General features: G+C 37.8%; 1 protein-coding gene across 2 annotated transcripts in view; it reads right to left on the bottom strand.

The window, feature by feature from the left end:
* Positions 1–8,046: 8,046 nt before the first annotated feature.
* The window catches only part of tafa5a (TAFA chemokine like family member 5a), a 166,516-nt gene continuing 152,622 nt past the window's right edge, over positions 8,047–21,940 (bottom strand). For both annotated transcript variants that reach the window (XM_056260381.1, XM_056260382.1), the window contains exon 4: positions 8,047–9,682. In XM_056260381.1, the coding sequence (XP_056116356.1) occupies positions 9,674–9,682 (9 nt within the window). In that variant the 3' untranslated portion in view covers positions 8,047–9,673. The remainder of the gene's footprint in view (positions 9,683–21,940) is intronic.

Genomic DNA, 21,940 nt, shown 5'->3' on the forward strand with positions numbered 1-21,940 from the left:
TGTGTAGTTTGTTAACACAGAAAATTCCACTTATTTCAAAAAAAGAAACTTATTTCGCTTATTGCACTGTTGTAGCTTTCCTTATGTAGCAGAGGGGTAGGGACTATCAGACTCAAAATGAATAGGATTTTTAATTCCCAAATCAAACTGTTGCACTTTATAAAGGTTAAGCAAACACTGTCTCATGGTGACAATGGAGAGATTGTTTATAAAGATTTGATATACATCTTTTTCTCCTTGTCTTTTGGCCAAATTAATGGAAAAAAAACAATGTTTTTGAATCTGTGTGATCTTACAAAATATAGTAAAGAACATTATTAGAAGTGTGGAGAACACTCGAACCTACCCACAGAACATAATCAACATATGACCTACTTTGCCTCCCCGTGGAGCCCGTTGCCTTTTTGGGGGCTATGGGGTCAACATAAGTTTATTAATATCCAGTTTGGCAAGAAGCAGGAGAGTGCAAGGGGCACGTCTGAAGTGAATTGGATTGTGGGAAGGGGTATTGAGGATATCAAAGGGACAACAATGAGGGTCAGGATATTACTTCAAGAGAACATTTTGTTCAAAATAAGTTTCACACAGTCAAACAAGAAACGTACATTTTGAAGCAGCTGTGTTTTGTTTTCAAATGCAAGTTTGCTTGATTAATCATCCTTAAAAAAAGTTTAAACTCATATTCTAGAAAAACACAGTACCTTCAAAATTCATGCAAAGGGATAGTTCAACCAAAAAAATTAACATTCTGTCATTAGTTACTCACCCTTGTACCCATAAGACTTTTGTTCATCTCCCAGAACACAAATGAAGATCTTTTTAATGAAATCTGAGAGCTTTCTGTTCCTCCATTGACAGCCTACGCAACTACCACTTTCAAGCCCCAGTAAGATTGTTGTTTGCGAAAAGAAAAAGTAAATAATTTACCACTTTATTTACAAAATAATAATCTCTCGTGTCAGCACAACACTCATGCGTCCTGGGGCCTGTACCATAAAGCTGGTTTAGGTGGCTAGCCAGGTATGTTTCAGTTTAGTTTGTGCCAACCCTTGGTTTTAGGGTTAAAAGGGCAGGTTATGTAGCCTACTGTTGCTATTTTTTTTCTAGATCTACAGCAGAAACAAACTCTGTTGCATTATTTTCCTGTTATCACTGTAAAGCTGCTTTGAAACTATCTGTATTGTAAAAAGCACTATATAAATAAAGGTTACTTGACTTGACTGTCTAAGAGATCTCAAACCGAAATTGCTGTAAATCAGCTGTGAGCAAAGTGACACATCTCTGACGAAATAAAGACACTCTGTTTCTACTTCAAATTAAAGGTCACTTCATAGCAAATGATTTTTGAAGACAAAAACATCTGGCTGTTAGCAATGCTTATTTATAATAATAATTTTGTATGGTTTTGATAAAATATTATACCTTAATCCATTACACATGTACAATTTTAATTCATCACTTACTATTAAGCACTTAGTTTAAATTAATACAAATGTATAAAGGTAATAAATACGTTTTAGAATCAATAGATAAAGCAATAAAAATGACTACATGTGCAGCTTAAATGTTCAATTCTCTCTATACCTATATAAACTAACTTCACAACTTTTACTTGAACTGATATAGCTAGATTTTTTTTTCTTTTAGTTGTCCTCTTTCTTAGCTCTTTTCTTCTTGCTGTGTAAATAAGTTGAAATTCTTAATAGTTTTCAATCTCGTAATTCTGCAGAGGAGAGAAGTGCTGCTTTTCTCGCGAGAAATGAATCGCAGTTTCACTCTTTCTCAGCATGTGATTGGCTGTTCGCCACTGATGTCACACCTTAACTCCTAAACTCAGGATCAAAGGCTGAGTTGACAGAGAAAGTTGATGATCAGTGATGATGGTACCAACAAAGCCTGAGTTTAACAAAGCACTCATGTCGCTTCATAAAATTGAAGTTAAACCACTGGGGTCACATGGATTACTTTAATGATGTCTTTACTACCTTTCTGGGGCTTGAAAGTGGTAGTTGCGTAGAATGTCAATGGAGGGACAGAAAGCTCTCAGATTTCATTAAAAAGATCTTCATTTGTGTTCCGAAGATGAAAGAATGTCTTGCGTGTTTGGATCAAAATGAGCGTGGGTAAATGATGACATCATTTTCATTTTAGGGTGAACTAACCCTTTATTTTGTTAAATTCAGGTCCGCCATTTAGTCCTTGGGCCAAGACCCAAAATTTCACGTATTGGTACCATCTGGTACCAATTTTGGTAAGCCTCTTCTCCAATCTTCTTGGCCAAAAGTAGGTCATTTGCCACATCAGGTGGGGCTACAGTTGCAGTTGACAGACTGACAAACTCTTCTTGTTCTGGACTGAGCGGATTCAATTTCTGCCAGCAAGAGATCAACGATGGACTGGACATCTGCCTCATCTCTTCTGATCCTGGGAGGCTGTAGGTCTGGATGATTCAGCTGAGAATCACCCCGACCGAAGATCTCTCTCAGCTTACTTAGGTATGCGCTTTGTTTTCTCCTGCTGTCTGCGTGGACTTACGTGTCGCTGAACTGCGTCCACTGGAAGAAACAACTCAACGTAGCATCACAAAATATGCGAGTGTTGGTGAAGGCCTGTCGGTGTGCAAGTTTGTGCACAAAGCTAATATATACACAATGTAACATGGATCCACTGTCCGCGACTGTTTGCCGAATGACTGCGAGCTGTCCGGTAGTTAATCTTTTAGATTGACATCGGACCTGTGTGTTTATTTTGTGGTTAGAAAACGGCAATATAATAGCAATGAAGGTTGTGACCAAGATAAACATCGATTTTGGAAATAAAATGGGGTTTCTGGGCATAATATCTACCTGAAATTCAACGTTTCTTATTTTCTTGTGTTACAAAGCTGAAACCTAATACATTCCACATGAACCTGATAACAAAACTTATTCAAATATATTATACAAAATTGTCCGTACAATTTATGACGTTCCAATAGTAGACAGTGTAGAGTCGCCAATACATGTTATTTTTCTTTTCTTTTATATTTTTTACATCTCAAAACAACAAAATGTGAATTCAAAGATATCGACTTTATTATGCCTAATATTTACAAAATATTTTAATTTGCTTGGGATTAATATTAGATCACTGTTATTACGGTATTGGATGTTTGTGTATTTTTCAAAAATAATTCTAATACATAAAAGTAGGAAAATTACTAATTCTAAAAAAAAGTATAAAAAGCTGGGCCTGTGGAAAGGTTATCATATTATAATTAACTTATATTAACCCCATAAACAATTTAGTATAGGTAAGGTTTTGCCCACCCAGATGGTACCAATATCTGGTCTGGCCCATGGACTAATTGTAGATGTTGAAAAACTAAATGTGAACAAGTTTTTAAATCATAAACCAAAAATCACCATTCTATAAATCCAAAGAAAAATCCAGAGGGAACCCATGACAAATTAGAGGGAGAATGATGTAATTAATAATTGTAAATGTAATTAAAAACAGTAGACCCGTTTTTGTTGGTTAAAGGGATTATGAAAAAGAGCACACAGGAAAAATATAAGAATTGCAGATTTTCCAAGAAAACATTCCTCGTAGCTTTTCAACAAGGAAATAAATAAACACTTGGAATATTTTCCTTTAATAAATTGTCACTTGCAATTTATTAGGGAAATAATAAATTGTATTTAATTATAAAATAATTAAAAGTTCACTGAAATGTCATGATCATGTCGTGCTTAGTTTCATTGTCATATTCTGTTTAGTTTTGCTTTCTTTGTCATGGTTTCTATCTGTCGGAATTTTCATTCCTTGTTTGTTACCATAGTTTCTAATTAATTACGCACCTGTTTCTTGTTCTGTTGATTGTCATCTCATATAAGCCCTCAGTTTTCTCAGTTCTTTGTTCACCGTTGTTAATGGTAGTTGTGTTGTGTACTTTGAATCACTCTGTGTTCATTAAAATATCCCTTTTTTCTGTCGCTCTGCATCACACATCTTCTTTGGCTTATGCAACACAGCCTCATGACATTAACTGTGCTATTTGGGTTTTTTTTAAGAAAAAAAAACTGAAAATATGATTTCTATCAAAATGATTGATCTTTAAAATATGTACATTTAATATTTTAACCAATATATTAAGATGATATAATGATAATAAGACGTATGATGGGGACATTAAAATGTACTGCATAATAGGAATGACCCAGCAAATATTGCTGTAAAAAGCATCAGTCAAATCCTCCATACACTCAAGCACCGATGATATTATTTCATTGCTGACACTCGAAAATCACCAGATTATTGAAAGAAAAGTTATTGTTGCTATCATCACTGACAGCAGGAGGGACAAATCCGCTTGTATTTCATAATCAGAGAACTTTTACAGGATATGTTTGTATTTCATGTATTTGTGAGAACTTTGAACAATGTACTGTATGTACGGATTGTAGAATCTGTTGCATTGAATATGTCATTCAATGAAATGTCTTAAATGAAAACAAATATTTTATATATGAATGCAGCTGTCTCTTGTTTCTGTTGTATTAGCCAGCAGAAGTGCTAGAATGGTAAGAACATGTTTATGCATGGGTGTCTCAGATATAATGGCATGTCCATTCATTTAAAAATCTCTCCTACCATAAGTACAGTGGTGGTACCAAGGCAAAGTCAAGATACTGTATGTTAATACCATGTTAATTTGATATTACGGTATTTACATGTGCTAAGGAATCGGAGTGCCACTGAAAGAAATAAAACTCAAATGATTAACATTAGTTAATGCATTAGGTCTCATGAACTAACAGGCAATAATACTTTTACAGCATTTATTAATTTAGGTTAATATTAATCCTATTATCTTTCAAGTTTTAGAAATGAACATTAGCTAAACAAGAATTAACAATGAACAATGTATATCTGTATATTTATATATTGGTAATGCTATATTTGTAAAACTTTAAACTTTCTATTCATGATTTTTTAAGCCAACATCAAAGTTAATATTAACCTAGATTAATAAATGCTGTAAGATAAAAGTTGACCGTACTTAATAGAAATTTAAACTAATAGAAATATTATGTTTGTCAATGTAGTTGAAAATGGAACAATACAAAATAAACCAATCATTATGAAACTTTAAATGTAAATAATAATAAAAAAAAACATTTGTAAATTCATTTGAATAAAACTACTTTGAACTAATAAGGTAGTTTGTTACAATTCAATTTGAAAATGTAGTTAAATGGAAACATATAAATGTATGATTTTAAAAACATTTAAATGACATTTAATGTAATTATTTTAATTAAGTTAAATATTTTTAATTAATCATTTATTAATAATTGATATTTATTAAGTGATGCTCTTAGTCTTACATATGCCATGGTATAAATCCAAGAAACATGGTAATACCATGGTACTTTTTGTTATTGCTGTATAGAGTGTATAGAGTGTAGTTTTTTTTTTCTTCTTCCCCTTTACAAGCTAAATATAAAATCAATTAAACATCGAATTTAAGTATTACTGTGTTCATGAAACATTCAAGGGGGAATTCACTAAGAATGAATTGTGCCTTCAAATAGCGTATCTTATTTTGTCTGTTGTTTTAGCAAGGGAATTATGCAAACCCCCCCCAAAAAAAGTCCCAAAAATGTCATTTAAATGCCAATTCCCATCTTGCAGGCCAGTTCTATAGGACCAACTTACTCAAAATTAAATAATTAAATAAATAATGAATTCACTAAAACAACAATTACATTTATGTTTATTCTGAAATATGTAAATAATTATTAAATAATTAATTTAATTAATGATTCAATAAATAAATAAATGATTTATTTATTAAAATTCCATGAAAACACATCATTTATTGTTTAATATATTTCACAATATCCTCCTTCTCCCACTATTACTGTTTTTAAAAATAACATTTTTCATAATAAAATGTACTTTTTCAAAAAGCCGTTTTTCATTATAATATGCTGAATTTACGAATGACGCCTATTTGATGAATCATGAATCAGACCAAAGCACGATTTTCCCAAAGATTTTTTTTCATAACAATAGAGGACATTTCACAAATGCCAATCAACAACCAGTGGGCGGTGCTGATTGGCTAATCCTTTCAGATTTTGCTTAGGTCTGGCGAGTGTTGAGGTGAATTGAAAGATTGGAAACGAACAATTATCTGGATTAGATGACATAAAGGATCTGCTAGTGGTGACAAGTGCGTCAGAGGATCTAGAAATGGATGACTACACATGAAACACTTTACAAGCGATTGAACACAGAGTTCTTGTAGATGAGTATGCGAGAACGTGCTTGGAAGACCGTGTCTAGATGCTCCAGTAGATTCAATCCGGAGATATGTGAATGCGGGATTTAGAGCTAAATAAAATTGCCAATTTGCTTGGTGTGTCCATAAGCACAATTCAAAGAATGGAGCTCAATGGACTTTGGTAAGACATTTAGTAGTATATTATATAACGTATACTTTGACTAGCGCTTTTCCTTCAATGTCCTCGCTGTAGCCCGAGACATTCACGCAAGAACATCAGATATTGTCTCAGTTATTCGTCATGCTTTAAGTACATGAGAAAACTGTGAATCGGCGTTCCGTGACTAATGTCACCAACTACACAAAGGGCCCTATCATAAACGTGGCGCAATGCGGCGCCAGGCACGATGCAAGTGTTTTTTGCTAGTTTCAGCCCGACGCAGTTATCATTTTCACGTCCAGCACCACGTTGTTTAAACAGCAAATGCATTTGCGCCCATTTGTGCGCCCATGTGCGTGCTGTTCTGAAAACGAGGTGTGTTTAGGCGAATTGTTGGCGTGTTGCTATTTTGAGGCAACTGAAATAGACTGTGCCATTGACCAACTGAAACCTGGTCAAAAGTCAATGGCACAGTCTTTTTTTTTTTGTTATTTGAACAGCGCGTTAGTAATGCCATAGATGGCACATAGATGGTTTCGTTTCCTCGTTAGAGAAGCATTCAGTCTTTCCGCTCGCAAATTCCGCCATGTAAATATTTACGCGAACGCAACTGGCTTTTAAAAGGAATGGGAGATGAGACTCTGATTGGTTTATTGCACGTTACGCCCAAAACACACCCATTATTTATTAAGAGAATAGGGACAACCCTTTTAGACCATGCGCCGGGAGCGCCAACCCTTTTCCCCGTCTTTAAACTAGCAAAAGTGGATTCGGACACGCCCTAAGTGCACTTGCACCGCTCACTGCCTGTTGACTTGCATTTGTGAAATGTCCTCTATTATAATGTAAAAAATCTTTGGGAAAATCGTGGTTTGGAAATACATGATTCGTCAAAAAGGCATCATTCGTAAATTCAGCATATTATTATGAAAAACTGCTTTTTGAAAAAGCACATTTTATTATGGAAATTTTTTTAAACAGTAAAATTATGTGAAAGAGGATATTGTGAAATATATCAAACAATAATTGTTGTGTTTTCATGGAATTTTGCTAAATAAATAGATACATTCATTTATTGATTGATTTAATTCATAATTAATTAAATTAATTATTTAATTATTTCAGAATAAACTGGTACATTTAATTGTTGTTTTATTGAATTCATTATTTATAGAATTTTCAGTTATTTGATCCTCCATAATTGTAGGTTGTGGAAGTTGCAGATGACTACCACTATCTAGTATACAATTCTGGGACTCTACAGAACCACTCCACCTCTTCAATCCAGGCGCAACTTGTCTCTATTAATGCATAAAGTGTGCTTGTCTACACATCATTTCTTGATATATGCTTGGTTATAACACTCTTCTCCATATATTACTGCTGCCATGATCAACATAAAATTTACACAGACATTTAATAATAAATAATAATAATAATAATAATTGTGTAACTAAATGCTATTTATGCTATCAAAAGAACGCTGTTTTTTTTCTGAATGAGGTGGAATCTAAAAGAAGTCGAATTTGCATAGAAAAAAGTGTTTTTGTGCTGAAAAGAATGAAAATGAAATTATTATTATTATTATTATTATCACTATTTCATTGCATTAAGCTTCTGGTTAAACTGGATTGCAGGTGCTAAGTGAATAAAAAAATAAAATATACACAAAAAAAAATGTGCTTAAATAAAGATTATGCGCTTTTTAGTGAATTCACCCCTCAGTCTCATTTCCTCCCAAATATAAATCGATTCATCATGCGTACCTCCAAATGTACATATCTCCGTCAAACCTGGTATATCATTTTAAAAGGAGAAAGAAACTACCAAAAACATCATGATATTACAATTTTGTTTTAGCAACTTGATATTTTCACTTTTTTAATTTATTCTTAAAATAGTTCATAATAAAAAAGTATTTAATGTAAATGAATCTAAGACTTTCTGAACTGTCTCTGGAGGTGTCAAGACTTGGAGGTGAGCACTGTGCAAACAAACACAAGCACAAAAATCAATCTCAGAAAAGCCGAATACAAGAGCTTTTCTCCGACCCTTTACAATACAAAAGCTAAAAGTAGATTCCATGTTTGCTTTTCTGCAATTAATCAATTCTTTCCTTTGCATTTTGTCCGTTTTCTTCTTTACTTAATGTTCTCGTAGTCCTGTTTTCGAACCTGTGAAAGGAAAATTGCTACTTGAGTTTGAACTTTATAAGACTGGACTGCGTTATGGAGCAGAGCATTACCCACATTCTACATCTGTCATTTCCACAACGTTATTCATGTTAAATAAGATTCTCTACAAAGGTACAACATATAAAACTGTTAAATATATAACTCGTAGGCCTTTTCAAAATACATATAATGACATCTCACTCCTGGTAAACAGAAATTACAGTTTTTATGTTCTTTTTTAATATTTTCTGATGATAAGCAATGGGGTACTCTTCCATTTAACCTTCTATGTTTAATGCAAACTGTCCAAAATGTTGCTACTGAAAAATGCTAATTAAATTTCTTGATGCGTTTATGTGTACAGTATCTATATCCTTGTTGTCCTTGGAATACAGTGCTTGGTTCGGTTCAAGGGAATCTGTAAAGTATTAAAGGTTCTCCTTGGATTGTGATAAATGGGAATGTTCGACCCGATGTCGTTTCAATGTTCCACGTCAGTGTTTCCATTTGTAGACCACTGCGTCATAGCAAAGTCTTTCTATATCTATATCTATCTCTCTCTCTCTCTACATTTAGGTTTATATATATTGATTTTTTCTTTGCCAAAATTGTTCCTTTTGAGTCTTTCCCTCAGTCCGTGCTCACATAGTCAATGTTTTTTTGTTTGTTGTGTATAATTGTTCCTCTTTGGTCAGTAAAAAATGAGCGCCAAAAACGTACTCCAGCAGAAAGCCGTTTCACAGAGCAGTTCACAGTCTCAGATTGGGTCGGAACCGCTGGTGGAGTCCCATAAAGCCTGTGTCTGATTCAGTCTCAGACAGGATAGGCGCCTCATTGTCCCGTGCTGCGCTCTTAAAGTCCTCAAGGCTCCTAATGTCTGTGAGGCGCTTTGTGAACGTACAGTGTGTTCTCCGTGGCACAAGGGGGTGCTGCCCATTTACAAAGCAGAGACTCAGACAGGTAGGCAGAGGCAGGTGTTAAGCCGATGAGACATAGCAAGTATCTACAGCAGGTGGGCGAAGCAGCAAGAGGCCTCGTCTCGTAGCACTCCAGGAACCCCTCCCGCTGTTAGGACACCTAGATCAACCAGAAACACACAGGGAGTCAAGATTAATAATGCAATTCTAGGTATGTAGGGATGCAAAGAAAAGTGGCACATTCAGACACTACGTAGGCAAAGCAGGATTACTTTTGGGTGATTCTATAATTGCAGGTACATTTGGGGTTGTGGTAAGCAGGACGAGGCCGGGGGCCGTGAGAATGGAGCGTGATTGATAATCACGGCAATCATGCGGTTATCCCTAGGTTTACCGCAGTCCCCCGGATCCAGGCCGTATCCGGCTCTGATGAAGGACCAGCGCCTGGACACGACGACAACACAGTCCTAGCCTACAACTAGTCTCTCCCCTGTGAAGGCCTCCTTCCCTTTACCTCTGTACAAATAAAACGTTGTCGGGATAATTCTGGTTCACGCGGAAGCGATAAAAAATTCTGTATTATACATTTTTCAAGGCTTGTACCTTGGGACCTATCCCAGAATCTTACGGAAAACCTTTATAATAAACTATATTAAATCACACAAATATACTTTATGGATTTAATCTTACTTTATTAACCAACGTCTTTGCTGCTGACCTTCAATGACCTAATTCAACCTTATTAATAAGCAAACATTACTTTAGGTTAGATTTAGAAATAAGAGTGTTGAACTTCCCTCTCCTGTATCCTATAGTTCTTAAATACAGAATGGCAGCACAGCTGAAAGGTTTATTTGAGCGGCGCCCTCTACTGTACAGGCATAAATATGCATTATCTCCCACAACTATGTAAGATACAGGAAATGATGTCACTTTCCCTCTCTAATAAAATCTGAAGCACTGAAAAGGTATGTGTGCTCTCTCAGGAAATATTTTAATCTAAAAAGTTCTTACACCAAGAGTTATTTTGTAAAACGTCAAAATTGTTACCGCAATATCAAAAGGAAAAAAAAGACGAATTTATCACTTATTACACATTGGGTTGTCAATCTTTCAATAATGATTTCATTAGTGTCATTTATCTCTAGCAAAAATAATCTGAATCCAGATGGTTTAGTTGGTTTCCCTAACAAACCAAACTAGTATTTAGACAAATAGTGGTTTACTGGTCATCTGGCTGGTCTCTGGTCCAGTCTGATCAGATAACAAGTGCCCAACAGAGACACTTAAACCAGCAGGTGTTTTTTTCCAAGAGGGAGGAACTTAAACATTTAAGACTAGACAAGTGGCTATAGGCCTCTGGGTGCAAGTTCAACTCATTTTAATCTGTGACGAAAGTCAAAGATATTATAATTCTTTTGTAATCAAGCTAATATTTGAAAACTGTTGCATTCCTCAGCAGCTGCCAAAGAAAATGCTCTCAGCGCCATCTGCTAAATAGTCTACTGCCAGGCTGGAAAAAGGCATCAAATCCTGCCAACATGGGCTGCTGCTTAATTTACAATAATGAACTCTTGACTCTTGCATGGGGAGCAGATATTCATGGATTTAGCAGGTGCTGGATGAAACATTACCGAGTCTGAATACGGAATAACAGGGATAATCAGGATGAAAATGAACTCAGGAAAGTGATAAAGTGACCCCAGAGTGTGGAGGCTAAAGACAAGAGCATGCTATTGTTAATAAACTGCATGAAATGAAGCCGCTAACTCCTGCTTTAGAATCCCATATGCTCTAGCATAGTTTTAGCAATTGGCTTACATGTCGATGACCATGCGCAGATGTTAACAATCCTACACCCTTTTCAGTGTATATATTTTATATATTTTATATTTAATATACTGGAAATGCAAACAGTAGATCATTCTCTATGCAGTGTCATGTCACTTGGTGGCGCTATAATTGAACAAAACATGAAATTGGCTCTAACTACAGTACTGTTGGTCTGATTGAAAATCAAACGTTGTATTTGAAGAGCTCTTTTCCAAAACGCGATAAACGCCATTTAAAAAAAAATGAGTTTGTCACGTCATTCTGTTGTATACCGAGCCTACTCACTGCTCCATAAATGTTTCTAACCAAATCGCTACATATCCCTGTTTAAATTGTACTGAATGGTGTCGTTTTACTCCAAACCGCGACAGCCGCTACACTCGTTTCGAGTCAAAGTGCGATATATTCTCTCGGCCAATCGGAGTCTTCGAATAGCTGTCATGCGTGAGGTGTACGTGAGGCGTGAGGTAAACATCGTCAGTGTGAATTAAATACGTCGGAAAAATGAATGTGTTGACTGTGATAAACACTTTTGATGGGTCCGAAGAAGCTGTTAAGCCCGCGCCAGGTGGAAGACGACGGCGTTTAAACGAAGACAACCACGAACGTCAACAAACTAAGAAGATGCGCTACTCTGGTGGAGGACGGATCCCCACCATTGGATGTAAACACACCTCAGCTAAATGCTTTTGCCAAGCAGATAGATTGACACCCGATGACCTTGTCATGAATTTTCAGAAGTTTCATGACAAACCTAATAAGGTGGATCAGGACGCGGCACTTCTTCACCTGATGAGCGTATCTGAGGTAAAACGGCAGCGTCAGAACGACGAAAACCGACAGAAGGGGAGGAATGTCACCGTGAAATACAGCCTGCTGTGGGATGAGCACCCCAACAAATTGCCAGTTTGCAAGGCCACATTCCTGTCAGTTTTGGGTGAGTAAAGTTTTCATGTTTGGAATAGTTGAAATCCGTTTTGTATGTGATTTTCCTTTGTAGTTACACTGATGGGCGTCATGTTTTATACTATTAGAAGGATTGTTTTTTGGCTACTTATCAGAGAAAAGTAATTATGATACACAACCCTTTATTTGTGTAGTGGATGGCTAAAGCCATTTCTAGACCAGTGTTGTTTTTGGCAGCCCTTTTAGTTTTAGTCTTAGTCTTTTGGACGAAAATGCTTTTTAGTTTTAGTCACATTTTAGTCACTTATAAACTTAATAGTTTTAGTCAAGTATTAGTCGACGAAAACAAAAAAAGGTTTTAGTCAAGTTTTAGTAAAAAAAAAAAAATTAGTCTTTAAAAAATAGAGAAAATAAAAGTGCAGCTGTGTCAATTTGTATCAAGTTCAAAAATGGAAAAGAAATAAAAGTGCCACTTTGCAATCTGTTAAAAAAAGAGAAAAGAATAGAAATCCATTTGGCAAGACAGGTCTATTTATCCCTGCATTAGTGGCTGCAATGAGCCTGTTTTGCATTGCTCAATTTCTCAAAAGTCATGCTCAATGTTCAGCTGAGATCTATACTTTGTTTTCAGTGAAGCTGAAAAGCCCATCTCACAGAGATATGATGTGGCAAAGGGAAGAAGAATGCACACAGCTCTCTGCCTTTAGCCTATACATAAAAACGTATTTTTTTTTTTTAAATAGATAAAATAGACATAACATACTGTGTTTGATATGGGATTAAAATGATGGGTAGTGTATGGGCAGTGTATAAGATATAAACTAATGATTAATTATTGTAATATTCCTTTATTCCGATCAGAGCATGTGAGCGGAGAGCGCATTTCTGAATATCCCTCCGCTCGCTCATTCAGCTCAGGCTCGCGCGCTCAACCCAGAATGGCCTGCTGGTTCGAGAATATGTGGAATAAGGGCTGCCTCCGACTAAAGTTTTTATTCTAGTCGACTAGTAGTTGTTCATTTAAGCCATTAGTGGACAAATCGCCCCTTTATATTAATTTAATTACTTAAATAGGCTATACAGGATAATGAGCGTTATAGCCGCACTCGAGCGCACGACCGCACGCATAAAGCTTGCCACAAATAACCGGCAAAAGTAATGATTATGAATGTGTAAAAAAATAGCAAGGAGACATTTAATTGTTTATTAATAAACTGGAGTTTTCGGTGTCGCAGCAAAGATGAAGTTGACGATGCGGACGCCATGAGCGAATAAAGATACAAAGGCATAAAACGGAAAATTTCCTCCCGTTTGGAGGAGACCTGTCACGGCAGTGGGGCGCGCCCCACACTTTGAGAACCGCTGGATTATACTGAAACTGAAAGTATGTCCATAAATCATCTCGTCATTTCCGACCACCATGCCCGTCTATTGGCTTCGATCGCTGCCGTGGTCCTTCGAAGATGTGTGGTGAGTGACTAGCCGCAGGTGTGTTGTGTGGAATCTGGTGCGCGCGGCGGCATGGGTAGCCTACCCAAAACAAGGAAGCGGCAGCATTGCTGATACTTTTTTTTAGCTCAAAACAGACAGATTTCACGCAAAATAGGCGGAAATGACATGCTTGTGATTGTGAACGTCAGACTTATAATCATTTTCGTTCCGTCTCGTCTTGTCAACGAAAACTCGAAAACGTCTCGTCATGTTTTAGTCACCTTAGAGACATTTTTAGCTAGTCATCGTCGCGTTATCGTCATAAAAAAAAGTGCGTCAACGAAATCATTTCGTTATCGTCATCGTTGACGAAAACAACACTGATCAAAAGAAGTGTTTTAAGTTGATTCTGTACTGGACTATGTGTATAGTGTGTGTAATGATGTGTATGCATGTTGGTTTTACATTGAATCGATCTAATTCATTAATTTACCTTCACTTTACCACAGGAATCAGCAAAGACCGGGCCTCCCGGGTTGCCCGGTATTATGCTGAGACTGCAGAGGCTCGTCCGGAGAGAAGAGGTGGTGCGAGAAACATCGAGGGGAACGACAGTAGAAGGCAACTGATCATAAATCACATCAAGACCTTCACGTGCAGGGCCAGCCACTATGGGCGGAGGGGAGCACCTGGGCGCAGGTATCTGCCAGCTGACCTCAGTGTGCGCAGGATGCATGGGCTCTTTGAGGCTCTAAACCACGCACACACAAGCTACTCCCTCTACTACTCTGTTTTTGCCAAAAATTTCAATCTTGGCTTCGGCCACCCAGCAACTGATGCATGTTCTGATTGTGCCAAATACAAATTCAGAATCACAGATCCAAATATGACAGAAGCAGAGAGGCAGATAGAATCTGCATCATTCATTTTGCATCGTCGTAGAGCTCGTGTTTTCTATGACCTACTAGGCAGAGTTGCGAAGGATTCTGTGTCTGTCTGCTTTGACATGATGCAGAATCTGATCCTTCCCAAAACTCCAATAGGGCAGGCCTACTACTCTCGTCAGCTGTATCTCTACCTGTTTGGTGTTGTAAGACACCATGGAGAGAATAGTCGGCAGCCAAAAGAGGATGTCCATCTCTATGTGTGGCAGGAAAATCAGGGTCCCAAGAACAGCAACATGATTGCATCTGCTTTGAATGACTGCTTCACAGTTCGCCTTGCCAGTCAAATTCGCAGATCCAAGGGGCTTCAGCTCTTCAGTGACTCGTGCTATGGACAAAACAAAAATATGACCATGGTCTCCATGCTCATGGAGCTAAGGCAAACCTTCCCCAATCTTTGCATCGAGCACACATTTCCAGTCAGGGGGCACAGCTATCTCCCCGCAGATAGAGTGTTTGGCAGGATTGAGCAGAAAATCAGAAGGATCGACACAATTCTCCTGCCACAAGAATACCATGCCCTCCTGCAGCAGTTTGGTAATGTGTACATTTACGGCACAGACTGGAAGGCTTTTGATTACAAGTCAGCTACAAAAGAGTGCGTGAAGGCGCAGAGAAGCTTCAAGATCAGTGAAGCACGCATGCTGGATTTGAGTACCAACAAGGTTGGTATAAAGGTGGCATACAATGGGGAGTACTGCTTCCACAGTGTGCTGAAACGGGGCAAACGGTGGGCTGACCTGAAACCTGCCATTCTTGAAAGCCAAACCACAGTGAAGAAAGCAAAGAAGCAAGATGTGGTTGCACTCCTGAAAGCAATAGGTGTGTCTGAGGCAGTGAGCGCATTTTATAGTGATGCACTATCTGATGTGAATGAAAACGCTCACCAGAGTGACGAAGACCCAGAATAAATTCCTACAGTGTAGTGAATGAATGTAATGCAGTATGTAATGCAGTATTAAATTTTAGCTTTGTTTTATTGTTATAAAGGTTATGCACTTCAAGCAACAACATTTTAATTGGTTTCGCACTTAATATTGCACTAATTGGCCATTTGTTTTGTATGTGTGTTATGTTTTACTGTGTCTTTACTGTGAATAGCGAGCGCTCTATAGTCTCATATAGAGCTCATGATATTGTATGTTAACTTATTTTAAAAACAGACTGAAAAAAATGAATGGTTTTATAACATTTTTGAGCAAAGAACACATGGTGGATATGTAGTGGAGAGTGGATATATAGCGTTTTGAAAAGAAATAAAATAAACTTTGGATTTATGATCATTAACATTCTTGTTTGATTTCTCAATTATTGTTGATGGTGTTCAGACTGACCCAAACAGGATTTTTAACTATATAAATTAAATACTTACAAAATATGTAGGTCTGGGTAAATAATTGTCCTTTATCTCAAAACAATCAAAATGGATATATAGCGTTTTGGAAAAGAGCTCTTCATTTGTTAACATTAGTTCATGCACTGTGAACTGACATGAACAAACAATGAACAGCTGTATTTTTATTAGCTAACGTTAACAAAGATGAACAAATACAGTAATGGTTACATACATTAACTAATGTTAACAAATATTTTAAAGTGTTACCAAATTATTTAAATATTCTATAATTTTTTTTAACCCAGCCCTATTTATTTACAGCATCTATTGAGGATTCCACTTGAGTGTTCATGTGGTAAACAAGCTCTGAGCTGTATATGGACCTTAAATGACATTTACCATCTCTGAATTTGCAAAACTCTTCATACCATCCAAGTTTTGGGGAGGTTAAAGTCAGAACACACAAAATGGTTAAATATTATCCAGACAGAAAGTTTAGATGATTGGAAAGTGATAAATATTTGCTGAACACATCAGTATCCATCAGAAGTTATAATGTTGGTGTAGTGTGAAGGGTTTGAGCTTGCTAAACTCCCTCTGGCAGAATATACAGCTTTGCCCCTTGAAGGAAATTCATGCAAGCTATAACTGGATTTATCTTAATCATGCTTTTCATGTTGCATTTCCCCAATAAACAGCTTGGGAATTGCAGTATCACAGCTCCATATGAAGAAATTAATCACATACAATAACTGAGGGATTGTGTAATATGTAGTTTCATTAATAATTATACGGACTGGTTCCCTATTGAGGAACTTACTGTACATGACCGTTTTTAACTTGCATGTCTCACAGTCTGTGTGGTGAAGTCTTAAAATAAGAGCTACTCAATAGTAGCATGTCTCTTTACAAATTGCTCGGGCTGATACTTGGAAAAGACTCTTTTGGCAGCTGGAAATGGGAGGTTGGCAAAGTAACAAAGAAACCTTGTAATGGCTGCCTGGATTGTCTGGGTGAAATAACCAGCTTGGGCAGTGACAGATACAGAAGAGTGGCACCAGCTCTACAGAAACCAACAGTTAAATTAAGTCATTTGAGTTTTTTTTTTTTTTTTTTTTTGGTGTTCATAAATACTACATGGTGTTGAAACATGCCCCAGTCATGAGTAAACGGCCGTCAATGTTTCTCTCTCTGGGTAGGATTCAAAATGGAGGTTCTTGTTCTCCAGTGCTGACTTGGCTCCTTCCGACAGGAGCTGGCAGTGGGCGCTAATGGTTTGCAGAGGCCAAATACTTGCTTGGAGGAGCAGATGTCATCTCCATGGTGATGTGTCCATGCTCAGGCAGGGATGTGTCCTGTGGTGCCACGCTGGCGCATGGGGATCAATTACGCAGACCCCAACACTCACAGCAGCAATGCCTTGGCATGTGGCATCCGTGACCTCCCCGTGTTTTTTAGAACCCTCAGTCTATTCACTTTCCTTTTTTGCTTCAAACACACTTCAACGTAATAATTAATGGAATGGTTCATCTAAAACTGAGAAGATGTTAAAAAAAGTCATTATGAACTCTTCCTCATTTTGTTCCTTACTTGTATAATGTTTTTTCATTGGCAACAAATGTAGAAATTATGAAGAATATTTATGTATCTCTTAGAACTTAAGTTCTCGGTGACCAAGTAACAACAGTTCATGGTGACCAAGTCTGTAAAGCTCCAAAAAGAAAAGAAAATCAACACAGAAAGTGTCATGAAAGTAGTCCAGCAACATCTTCTCCACCCAAGCTCTTAAATCAATTGTCATTCTTGCGTGTCCTATATGATGAGATACAGGGTTTTGAAATACATGTGGGAGAGTAAATGACAGAATTTCATTTTTGGTTGAATTATTCCTTTCACTCCCCGTTTACCGACAAATTTCACCAAACGGCAGCACTTCAAACCATGGGATCCCCCTACATTTTCAAAGCCAGACATCACTGATGAGCAAGCGTTTTCTCTGTTTGCATGTGAAAGATAGCTGATTACTGCAATCAGTAGTTCTCTCTCGTCTCAAACTCCACCGCTACTACAGATTCAAGGACCCTTTCCATGGTTAAATACTACACAATCAACCTAATAGCTAATAGAATAGTTGATTAAGAGCCCTCTCGTTCTGATGGTATAATCAGAGAATTAAGGAGTAGTGTGGTGCAACTTTACAAAAGAGGAAACATAATGAGTTCAATTAACAGAATCCAGAAGACCTTCCACATTTCAGAGGAAATGCTTAATGTTGAACCCTGGTATGCTGACAACCCTGGTATGGTGACAGCTAACAGCTAATCTCACCCCTTTTTAGAATATCACCAACCAGCTAGTCAGATGTTGTACAACTAGTCGACCATCCAGACCCATCTTATTCTTTTTACATATTTCCTCCCATTTCGAAGATCTGCATATGTTGCTCGGATTAAAAAAAAGTCTGGAAATGACTTGAAAACGTTAAACGAACTTCATGCTAATGTGGGGTCATTGTCTCACAGAGACATTGTCCTTCATCATTATACTTCTGTTCACTCATCACCTCCTTTGACTAATTTCAATTGTTCCTGTAACTAAACAGTGTGAGATGTCATCAGATAAGGTAAAGCTTCATCAGAGCCTGTATAATGACATTGAGCCGCCCGCCAGAGATGACCGGCAATGCACAAGAGACGTCTACTGCTCGTTTAATCTGTTGTTAAAATGGAGGTGATGACAATCATATGAATCACTCAGGAGGGAAAGAGAAGAATGAGCAAATCACAAACATGATAGCAGTAATGACTGTTTATTCTAACAGGATGGGCCTACAGGGACTCTTGGGTTGATTAGTGATCATTCTCTTATTGAATAGCAGAAACTAATTTTAGCCGAGTATACTGGAAATTATTTGATGAGTTCCTTTGTCTCTTGACAATGGCTGGTCAATTAAAATGGTCAATTAAAAACAAAAAAAACAAACCGCAAAACATGACTGCCACACCAAGCATGTGCCACTCGCCAGACCACATCTCCAACATGTTACGTGATCGAAACATATCTGTCCATTTACGCAGAGGCCTTTCTTTTGTTCTGTGTACAAATGCAGACTGGAGTCTATGGCCACCAAGTCACATCTCAATGTTTTTTCAGCATCTCGCCCAATGAGTACCACTGTGCCAAGTTTAAGTTCAGTTCATCTATGAGAAATGTACCTTGAGACCCCTGTGTTCTGTTCCATTCTTGCTCTCCGTTTTTGAATGCAAAAATGCGTTTACAAGACCTTACCAAAATACATTTCTTCAGACTCACTTTCTTTCCCGTTCCCAGTGGATGAGTGATGCCTGGCAGTACCCTCACAGCATGGTACAAGGTCACTTTCAAAAACGTCCATACACTGTTTAATATCTACCCAACATAACTAATACAGCATATTCTTACAATGCCCCAATCTGAGATGATTTGTCAATAATATCTTAAAATCTCTGATTCACACACACACACACAAAAATAAAACCAGCCGTGCATTTTACATATACCAGTACTTTACAATGTAAACTTGCATTTCATTTTACAAATCATTTTAGTAGACTTTGTTCCATAATGGCCGGACACTTGCTTGTAACAACCTGAGATCAAATGAATGCATGATGTGTCAGCTGTGTCAGGATTAAACTTCACCCTGCTTTTCTCAATATTTGTCAAATGACTTTGATTCATATGATACGTAACCTGCATGTCATGTTTTGTATTACATTATTATTATTGTTTTAAATGATCAATGTGGTTTTTAAGAACGTTTTTATAAAATGACTTCTGTCATGACAACTTTCTCTCTCTCTCTCTCTTTCTTTACCTCTCTTTCTCTTTCTTTCTTTCTTTCTTTCTTTCTTTCTTTCTTTCTTTCTTTCTTTCTTTCTTTCTTTCTTTCTTTCTTTCTTTCTTTCTCTCTCTCTCTTCTCTTTGCGTGTGTGGTGAAAAACAACACTCTCAGCAAAGCGACGGCGAGTCGTGTGCCTTCACGGTACATCAAATACAGGTACGCTGTGTATAGTACAGATCGCTTGACGGAGAGCAAAACTTTCAAGCGCGAAAACAGGCAGAGGATACAGGAGGAGGTTCTGGAGGAGGATGGCTGACCAGGAGGAGGCGGAACTGAAGGGTCCAGGGCTATACTGAAGGTGATGAGAGCCAGAAAGAAAAGCCCTGCCTGGGCCAGACTGCTGCCACCATGGGGACGGCCGGAGGCAATGACGGTGGAGTAGGAGCCCACCGCATAGTCGAAGGGCTGAGGTGATGGAGAGACAGCAGGCAGTGAGCCTCAGTGACGACCTCCCGCGATAACGGTGTGGGCCCGGAGGTTAGAGGGCGAGCTGGAGCGACCGAGGGCGGTGGCGGAGCCTGAGGGTGGGCTAAGTGAGCTGGGTGCCCAAGCCCACAGCACAGATGTGGCGAGGTTGAGACTGGAAAGTGCAAAATAGTCCAATGATAAAGGCTAAGTCCTCTAGAGTGGGAGGCTGGGTGGGACTGACAGGACAGATGAAGATTGTCTTAACTGAAGGTCCGAACTTGGTGCTGCCAGAGTCTCAGTGGCGGGAGGATAGGCAGGGCTCTTTTCCTTGCCCTCTGATTCCACAATGGCTTCCTCGGCGGTGGATGGTGCAGCCGGCATGTGCACCTTGTCAGACTCGCGCATCTCAGGCTCCACTTCGATGTTGGGCTCACACGTCCCCGATGGCGTTGGCTCGCTTCTCGTGGGGGAGAAGGGCTCGATGTCTGCGGTGGGCTCAAACTGCTTTAACTTAACAGATGGGTTCTGGCTGGGCACTGGGTTTGGAGTGGGGCTGGTGACATCATCAACGGTGAAGGATGATCCACAGGATACCAACACCCACTACACAAAGGCAGCGAAGCTCCTTTGAGAAGCCTCCCCGGACAACTGGGCTCGTGTGGCTGTGTTGAGGCCAACACGAAGAAATGTGCAGAGGCAGTCGTCCGGGAAGGTGGTCTGATGGTCCAAATCCAAGAATTCCTCCAGGTGTTTCTCGAGGGAGCGTTCTACTTGCTCAAGGCATAGTAGCTTTACAGCAAGGAAGCCCATGATAAACTTAAAAAAAAAGAAACTACATAAAACACGAACTGGAGACGGAACAAAAATGCAATGAATCGCCGCGTCTATTTTCACTTTTGGGTCGTTTTTTTCTGTCACGGGTTGTGAGGTGAGACGCATAGATGAGAACTGGCAAACACACACAATACTTTTTTGTGGTTATAAATATTAAGAGTTATAATGATGATTTTTAGGATGATTTATAACACACAATGAACACAATTTTATCCACAGTTATAATAGATTATATATCCCATAGTTTCATATATTTTACTTTCCCAAGTCTCATATCTTAACATTGTTTACTTAAGACCTGCACAGTAGAATACTTCATATTATGAGTGGTCTTTTACTGCTTAAAGTAAAGTGATACAAACAAAGTCTTATTTTAAACATCTAAAAAGATTTATGATGTGGTCTTAATATTTATAAGTGGTCTTTGTTTGCTTAAAGTAAAGTAACAAAAGCTACTGTAAGTATTATTTTAAATAGCCATAATATATCATGAAGTGGTTATAAGACATTTCCCTTAAGATAAAATCAAAGTTTTGTGGAAAAGTACAAAAGAACGATACATTCACAATGCAAATCATGTTTTATTCATAAAAACTGTAAAATTACAATGCTTTACCAAATCTAATAAGTAGGTAGGTATTATTACTGTTGTTACCATTATTCATGAGATAATAAAACACATTATAATGTTGTTTATAAGGCATTATGCGTGCATTATAATGCATTAAGAATTCCCTTATGATGCATTATCAATGCAGGCTTCATCATAATGCATTGTACTCTTAAAAGTTATAACCACAAATAGGTAAGTATTATAATACATTGTAACTATTGTTATGATTA

Source organism: Rhinichthys klamathensis, unplaced genomic scaffold (assembly GCF_029890125.1).
Source record: "Rhinichthys klamathensis goyatoka isolate OS25496 unplaced genomic scaffold, OSU_Roscu_1.1 h1tg000176l_1, whole genome shotgun sequence".
NCBI lineage: Eukaryota > Metazoa > Chordata > Actinopteri > Cypriniformes > Leuciscidae > Rhinichthys > Rhinichthys klamathensis.